The sequence below is a fragment of the Glycine soja genome, chromosome 9 (assembly GCF_004193775.1).
Source record: "Glycine soja cultivar W05 chromosome 9, ASM419377v2, whole genome shotgun sequence".
NCBI lineage: Eukaryota > Viridiplantae > Streptophyta > Magnoliopsida > Fabales > Fabaceae > Glycine > Glycine soja.
In genome coordinates this window covers 11,728,165-11,737,125 of record NC_041010.1, presented here as the reverse complement: position 1 = coordinate 11,737,125, position 8,961 = coordinate 11,728,165, and the positions used below count along the sequence as shown (strand labels likewise).

The 8,961-nt window shown below is 33.5% G+C and overlaps 1 protein-coding gene across 1 annotated transcript; it reads right to left on the bottom strand.

Annotated features, from left to right (window-relative positions):
* Nucleotides 1–3,297: 3,297 nt before the first annotated feature.
* LOC114367014 (putative pentatricopeptide repeat-containing protein At1g19290) lies at nt 3,298–7,352 on the bottom strand. Its single transcript, XM_028324077.1, has 2 exons — nt 4,025–7,352; nt 3,298–3,908 (listed from the first exon to the last, which is right to left on the bottom strand). The coding sequence occupies exon 1, from the start codon at nt 7,139–7,141 to the stop codon at nt 4,568–4,570; it is 2,574 nt and encodes an 857-aa protein (XP_028179878.1). The 5' UTR covers nt 7,142–7,352; the 3' UTR covers nt 3,298–3,908; nt 4,025–4,567.
* Between the last annotated feature and the right edge of the window lie 1,609 nt (nt 7,353–8,961).

Below are 8,961 nucleotides of genomic sequence, written 5' to 3'. Positions count from 1 at the left end.
ATATCATGATTTATTTGAAAAAAAACAAGTAACAAGGAAATCAATAAATATATCGAGGATAAAAGTGAAAGAAAATATAAAAAGTTAGAAGCTAACACTTTAAAAAAAATGCTACTTCAATTAACATTTTAAAAAATGCTAACAAAACTACTAAAAAACTACTAAAAAAAAGTTTATTTACCAAACAGTCAAATGAATTTTTCAAGTAATAAAAAAAGTTAAAAACTAACTGAAATATGTTATTAAACATAACTATAGACATTAAACTCTTTTTTAATATATAAATTATGATAGGTGATATTACTTAAAATATATAATAAAAAATACTTGATATTGTATTAAAAATAGAGGTAAATATTTACGCACAACTTTAACTTTTTATACGAAAAACATTAATATATAAGCCATGTATGTAAATATAAACAAAAATAAGATAACATAAAAGTAAAAGAAAATATGAGACACATGAACATTTATATGAGACATGTTAACATTTAAGTTAAATTATAGAGTAATTATTCAATATGTATAATTCAGTTGATAACCTATATTAAATTTATAGAAAAAAATATTAAATTTAATTTCCACATAATACTTTATTGGAATGGGATAAAAACTTTTAAATAGGAATAAGTTATGAATTAAGGATTAGTCTCATAATTAACTTAAAGAATCAAAACATGAGAATATCTTAAAGTCCTATTGAGAAATTAAAAGTTCTAATTTTAATGGTTATGCAAAATTTATAGTATAATTAAAAATAAAAATAATTAAAATAGAATAAAATATTTACATGAAGAAATACTAATATTTATATTTATTATATATTTTATGATTAATTTTGATCTTTATAACCAAAATGTACATGTACATTGCACATGTCACCGCACTAGTTAAAAGTAATAAATTAATACATTTATACATTTAGATCCATTAAAAAAATCAATTCATCCATGATCCATTTAATAAAATTCATTCAATCCATCAATTAATATTTCAAAATACTCTCGTTTATTCATGAAATTATTTTATTTACTCAGAAATCTAATTGCTTAGTCGGTCAACACAATAGCATTTGAATCTTGGTAAACTCAAATAATGCCTCAAATATTCAATGAATAGCTAACTGAACACGTGCATAGTTGGACATATCTGACTGTCGTAGGAATTTAGCTAGATGCTTTCATGCTCTTATTAGTTTGAATTCCATTCTCAGGATGCAATACCACTTTGCCAATATTAGTTCAAAGAAGAAACTAAACAATAATAATAATAATTACTATTTTTATTTTTGTTGCAAAGGAAAAGACCCATAAAAATAAAAATTTATTCAACCTGTCCAAATCACTAATAAATAAAATTCTTAATTAAGTTTTTCATAGTTGAATTATAGATTATTTTCATATTATTACTTAACATTTATTTTTTTCAATCAAGTACCTGAAAAAAATTTCAGTTTCATTTTACTACCTGTTGACATGGTTTTTAAAACAGTTTGGGTCAAAATTAAAACGAAAAAAATTATAAATAAAAAAAGAACATATTTGGCATGAGTCATCAAATTAGTTTGGGCTTTCAACAATAATTAATATTCATAGTAGTGTCTCTGTCTCTGGGCCTTCATCCTTTTCCACTGATGATGTGATCCTTGTTAGGACCAAATCGCTTGATACAAATTACAGAGTTTCAGATGACGCCACTTCCAGAGGGAAGATAAGTTAGGATAGACATCATAAGGATTACTTTGATAAGTCTCAGTTGGTTCAGCGAGGAACCCAGAGAGAAGTCCTCACAAAAATTTCGGTTAAGTGATGACTTGACAAACGAAGTATCATGTCATCACACCTTGTCACGGACACTCCATTGTCACATCATCACTTTCAATGATGTGACAATGTTGCGTCAGTGATTGAACATGATGACGTGACACTGCATCTATCACACTATCACTTAACGGAAGAAAAATATCGGCATATAGTAAAATGAAACTGAAGATTTTTTCAAGTAAGTATTTAACAAAAAAATGAATTGTTAGGTAGTAATCTAAAAATAACCTACTTTTTAGATATGAAAAACTTATTTAATATATGACATGAAAAACTTGTTTAAATCATATATAATTGATATTTTGCGGTCTATAATCAATGTATACATGTAACATATTATGTCTTTCCTCACTCTTCCTTTACTATTCTCTAGACCCAAGATATATCTCACCATTTGATCTTGTTGAGTTCTCTTTTAACTTTGTTCATATATTAAATGTATGCATCTTAACTCTTTAATTTCACCTTTAATACTATCTTATTAATTTAGTTCACTTGATTAAACAAGATAACTTAATAGGTGAGTTATTGTAAATTTTAAATAGTATTTTTTTATTCCTACCAATAAAAATATCTTATTAATTTAATGTATTTCTTATTTTAAATGAGGAATTATCTTAAAAAAATAAATAAAATAAAGTTTCTTAAGTCTATATAAAAGTAAATTACATATATATATATATATATTCATCAAGTTATTTTAATTAATTTTTAGTTTTTTTACAAGTTTACAAATATTTTATTAAATAAAAGTGTTTGAGAAATGATTTTTTCTTATTGACTTATAAGATTTAATTTTAAACATAACTTAAATTTATGATTATCATTTTTATTTTTATTTTCAATAAAATAATAAAATTTATCATTTTATCTGAAATTAAATTATTTATTTGATAAAACTTCTCATTATTATTTATTAATTAAAAAATTATTTTTCAGATTTATTTAAATAAGTTTTTCATACCTGGAAAAATATATTTTTTTTATATTATTACCTAAAAATTCATTTTTTGTCAAATACTTACTTGAAAAAAATTTCAATTTCATTTTACTACTCATCGTTAATTTTCTTCCGTTAAATAATGACGTGACAGACAAAATGTCACGTCATCATGTCCAATCACAAACACATCATTAAAGGTGATAACGTGACAATGAGATATCCGTGATAAGAAGTGATGACGTGACATTCTGTTTGTCACATCATTATTTAACAAAAGACGACTGACGACAGGTAATAAAATGAAACTGAAAATATTTTTAGATATTTGGTTGAAAAAATGTTAGATAATAATCCGAAAATGACTTATATTCTAGGTATGAAAAATTTAATTAAGTCTAAATAAAATAAAATAAAAAAGAATCATTTCATTGGCAAAGCTTTTTCTATGTGGTATAGCCTCATTCTAATAATTGCATGCTAAACAGTGTATGAAAAGAATGGCAAGAAATGTTTTTGGGTACAAAAATGTTTACGGAAAAACAGGCTCTTCCGGCTCTAATGTCAGGACAAAACTGGCAATCTCAGCGAGTATTTACAATGGGATTACAAAGTACCTACCAATGGGTATTTCTGGATTCAATCCCAATTCTATACAGTTGTCACGATCAGAACACAAGGTCAACCAAGTGACCCCCTCACCCCTATAGGCGAAATAACAAGGAATTTATGGCCAGAATTCTTTTGAGAAGTTTCAACTGGCAAGCTTATTATTGACTCTTGGATGAATAAAATTGATGTGTCCCTATCATTTTTATCTTATCCAACAACCACCAATAATCTAGCTGTTACTTTTTTGGAGAATGTAGCATTACTCTATGAAGTAATTTAAGTTAGAATCTTCAATGCAGAAAGCTTTCTATCATCCAGATATTGTGAAGTCCTGAAGGGTGACCTAGCCATTTTATCTTTCCTACGTAGCAGATTATATATAAAAACCAAAACGGTGTTTCTCCTATAAATGAGGTCTTTTTCCCTTTCAAATGGATGAGATGCTGACACAGAGTTGATTAGAACTCGGCTTCCAACCACATTAAAAGGCACAGCTTGACAGATGCCATCTATGTTCTTCAACATCTGACCTGAGTTGCGCAACATTAACAAGTCAGTGTACTGATAAATATTCTAGATTGATAAGATCACTCTAATAAAAGGCAACCTATTCATCTAGTTGTATTAACAGCAAGAAAATTAGTACCTTCAAACGTGCTCAAAACTCCCGTGGTTTTAAGTGACATCAAACAATATAGTCTTCATGGACCAATCCATACAAGCATCCAAGTCATTCAAATCTTCCATATCCAAGTCCTCCCCATCCTCTAAATAGCTGTGAAAATTTCACTATTGCATCAAGAAAAACACATTTCACTTTCCTTGATTATTTGAATAAAAACTTTATCATGAAGCACATCTAGCTTCCACAACAAAGAGAATGAAAAACTCCAGAACTTCAAATATGATGCCTGAGGATGAATAGGTAGGAGAATATGATCATTACCAACCTATAAATCTTTTGCAAGAAATGATTTTTCCTGTGCCAAATTTGTTTGGAAATTAATGCATCAGAACATGGCTGCAGGTTTGTAGAAATTGAGTCTTGAGCCATCAGCTCAGCTTTGCATTTAGCAAAATTTATGAGAAGTATCAGGCAAGAATTTAATTAGCATATGCCCTGAATAATTTGATCGCAAAACTTTAAAGAGTCTTCCAAGAAGAACACTGATCAAAGCAGAGTACGGGTTCAAGAAATCCCTCCTTCTATCATCTTCTCTCTCAATTTAGAGGCTTCATTAAGATCACCTATTCTACAGTAACCAGTGATTAGTATATTATAGGTAACAACATTGGGAACTAAGCCTTTTTGAGGAAGTTTATGGAAAAGTCTCTGTGCTCTATCCATATTTCCTACTTTGCACAACCCATTTATTAACGCATTATACGTAGTAATATTTGGGATAAGACCTCTTTCCACCATCTCATCCCTTAAGTTGAAAGCACCACCCACATCACCAGCAGCCGAACAGGCATGAATTAGGGCACCATATGTGAAATTATCTGGAAGAAACCCTCTAGACAACAAAATTGACAGAACACTTCTTGCTTCATCAATCTTCCCAGACTTACAAAGACCATAGATAGCTATGTTGTACACAATATTGTTGGGAAGAGAATTGCATATATCACTCTTATCAAGAGAGTCTGCAATTCTCTGAGCTTCTAGACTTATGAAATCATTTTTGACAGACTTATCTGAACATTTATGAACTGTAAGAAGATCAAAATCCACCATCTTGTCTAGGATCACAGTAGCTTCATTGATTCTATCATTCTTATAAAGACTGATGACTATTTTGCTACAGATAACTGAATTAGGAGAGAACCCTCTTTCAATCATCTCAAAATATAAAGTCAAAGCTTTGTCCAACTTCTCTTCATTGCACCAACCAGAAATAAGGGTGCCAAAGGTAACAGCATTTGGTGATAGAGCTCTTCTCTTCATCTCAACAAGAAGGTTAGCAACATCACTCGACTTCCTGGACTTAAAAAGTCCATTAATAAGGGAATTGTACATTTCTATGGAAGGAGAAATTGTCTGTCTTTCCATCATATCTTTAATTCTAAAAGCTTCGACAACACAGCCAATTTTACAATATCCATCACTCAAAGTCCTATATGTTATTTCATCTGGTGAGCATCCAAGTTCCTTCATCCTATCAAAAACAGTCTGTGCTTCAACGACTTTCCCCATCTTACACAACCCACCAATCATTGTATTGAATGCAACGTTGCTCTTACTAAAACCCCGACCCAAAATCTCTTTCCAAAGCTTCATAGCCCTGTCAGAATCTCCCATTTTGAAAAGGCAATCAAGCAGAGTACAATAGCTGACCTCATTCGGCACCACACCTCGTTGCACCATCAAATGCCAAAGGCTCAAAGCATCCCCATAAGACCCCACATCTACCAGCCCTTTGAGAACCATATTATATGTCACAACCGATGGATCAATTCCCTCCCGTATCATCTCCTCACAAAGCATAAAAGACTCAGCCATCCTCCCTTCCCTGCAGTACCCATCCAACAGCGTATTATAGCTATAACAATCCGGCCTCACATTCCAATCCACCATCTCCCTCAACACCTCCTCAGCCTTCCCAACCCAACCCTGCTTACAATACCCGTTAACCAACGCATTACATACAAACACATTCACCCTCAACCCCACCCTGGCCATCTCATCTCGAATCCTAACCGCATCATCCATCCTCCCCACCTGACAATACCCATTGACCAACACGCCATACACGCGATCATCCACAACCACCCCCTCATCCTCCTTCATCCTCCGAAGCAACCTCTCGGCCTCATCGACCCTTCCCTGCCTGCAGTAACATTTCATCAACAAAGTCCAAGTAACCACATTCCTCTCAACCCCTCTCCCTGACATCAAACTCAACACCCTCTCAGCCCCATCAACACCCCCCTTACAAACATACCCTCCAACCAAAGCATTGTACACCACAACATTAACCTCAAACCCCATCCCCTCCATCTTCTCCACAAACCTCTCAGCACACTCCACGCTCCCTTCCCTACAATGCGCATTCACAACAATACTAATCATGTAAACATCAGGCACAATCCCCATCTTCAAAACCTGCTCAAAAACCATCAATGCGGCGTCTCCTTCGCCAGAGCGAACCAATTTCGCGAGCAGCGAATTGCATGACCGAAGACTGGGGGTCCGGGCGAGCTTGGACATTTCGTCGAACACGTGGAGTGCGTGGCGAGTCATGCCGCGTTCGGAGAACGCCTTGAGGAGCATGTCGAAGGCGGTGGGGGAGAAGCCGAATTCGCGGTAGGCGGAGACGACGGCGTTGCAGACGGCGAAGGTTTTGAAGTTGTTAGTGCAGTGTAGGGAGAGGAGTTGGTGGAGTATGGAGCGGGTTTCGGGGAAGAGCTTGGCGCGGGCGAGGATGTGGAGGAGGAGGCAGAAGGAGGTGGCGTGGGGGCGGTAGTGGGGGTGTTGTTGGCCGGAGGCGGCGAGGGTGAAGAAGGAGAGTGCGGCGGTGGGGTGGAGGCGGAGGCGGCGGAGGAGGGCGTCGGTGAGGGCGTCGGAGGGGCGAAACCGGAGGCGGTGAATGGAAGTGGGGCGGCGGAGGAGGAGGAGGCGGGAGATGCGGTCCACGAGGGAGGGGTCGGGGGGGTTATTGGAATGTTCTGGAAATTTCCTTAAGAGAGCGAGAGAGAAGTGGAATGTTCTTCTTCTGTGTGAGAAGAAGGGAATGTGGAGTTTGCGGAGGAGAGGGAACATTTGGGTGGTGACGTGGACGGCAGCATAAGTTGAGGAGAACAACGTTGGATTCGTAACCGACCTCGCGAAGCGCTTCTTGTTGGGTGTGCAAAGGGCGGAGATGAAGGTTATTGTGTTGCGCAGCGCGCAGGGAAACAAACAAAGGACGGAGTTCTTCAGCTTTGGATTTTCGTCAAGAGGGAAGAGGAATCGGAGTAGGTAGAAATTTTCAAATTTGTTAAATGAAAGGAATGGTTTAAAAAAACTAAATTTTATTTTTAGTCCTTTTATCTTATATTTACTTTATTTTTTATCCTAGAGAACAAACAAAGGTTATTGTGTTACTTTATTTTTTTTATCTGAATCTTATAAGTTTATTTTACTTTCTAATATCTTAACAAATTTAATTTAATTCTTTTATTTTTAAAATGAGTCAAAATATTACTGTTATGTCCATGTCCATTATGTGTAATGTTTTCTTTTTTCTTTAAGAAAGATCTCATTATGTTTAATGTTTAAAAAATTAAGCTCAGATTTTTGTTACCGCCAATAACTATTTCAATGAAGGTGTAGTTTTTTAAAAACTACGACTTCATCTTCTTCAAGACCAAGATGTGTCAACTCAAGCACATGCAATCACGTTCTGTTGAGCTTTGTGATGGACAAAGCTCTATATAGAGGATCGGATGTTCTTAGTTTCTATCCTCAAACCTACTCACCTACTTCTCTCTTCATATAAAATACATCATTGAGTTTGAGCAAGTAAGGATTTGGAAAGTTAAAACTGTGAAAGCTGAAGAAGGTTGATAGCAATGGCTAGAGGTAGGTACCTCTGAAAATAATATTTTTCTTTTATGTTTTCTTTGTTTGGTCTAAATGTGTTGCTTATGGTTCAAAACAGATATTTATAAATTTTATATTTGGTATCAAAGCCATCTTTGCTTCTACCTTGCTTCTGTTTTGGCACTCATACTTTTTTTTAGATACAGGCACTCTATTTTTTTTTTTTGAACGTTTTAATTCATATTAAGATTGAAAATCAAATTGGAATCGATTTTCCTTTTTATTTGTGATTTAAAATGATAATTTTGGCTTTGTAAATGGTTAAAAACCATCAGGTTTTCATTCGGGTCTGCGGGTCACAATTGGGTCAAAGTGACCCTACTCAAGCTTGGAGATGAATCAAATGGCCTTTCATTTTGTTCCATTTCCATCATTTTGATGCTACTCACGTGGACTATTTTTGGAATCACCTGTTGCATTTTAGTACGAGCCATGTGACTAATGCTTTTAATAATATTAAAATCGTACTCTACATAATTAACATTGAAGGTCATGTTTGCTTTGGCCAGTCCATGTTGTTTTTAAACCATTTGAAGGTTTAATAATTGTTTATATATATATATAACAACTTATATTTTGCCCAGTCATATAAGTTGTATGTGAAATACCTTAATATCTTTAATTAATAATTGAATACATATAGGTTTTGCTAAATAATTGAATAACATATGCTAAACATTGTCTTTCCTTTTCATATGCCATAATTTTTATTGATGATTATACATATGCTAAATAATTAAATTGAATGGTTTATCACATATATGGTTATGAATTATTTAGTGCATTTTAATTTGTTTAAATTATTTTTTTAATTAGTTTAATTGTATGTTTGAATTTGATATTTATTTAAGTATGCAGTATTAAGTTAAATAATTTATGCATGTTAAAATTAATTTTTAGAGAGCTTACATGTTTTCTTTTATTGAATGATGTGTGTGGGTGTGTCTTGACTAATTAGAATAAAATATCAGGTTATATTTCTTAATATACCCACAGGA

Excerpts from the sequence above, each read along its gene's own strand:
- LOC114367014 (XM_028324077.1), bottom strand. The coding sequence starts at position 7,141 with ATGTTCCCTCTCCTCCGCAAACTCCACATTCCCTTCTTCTCACACAGA.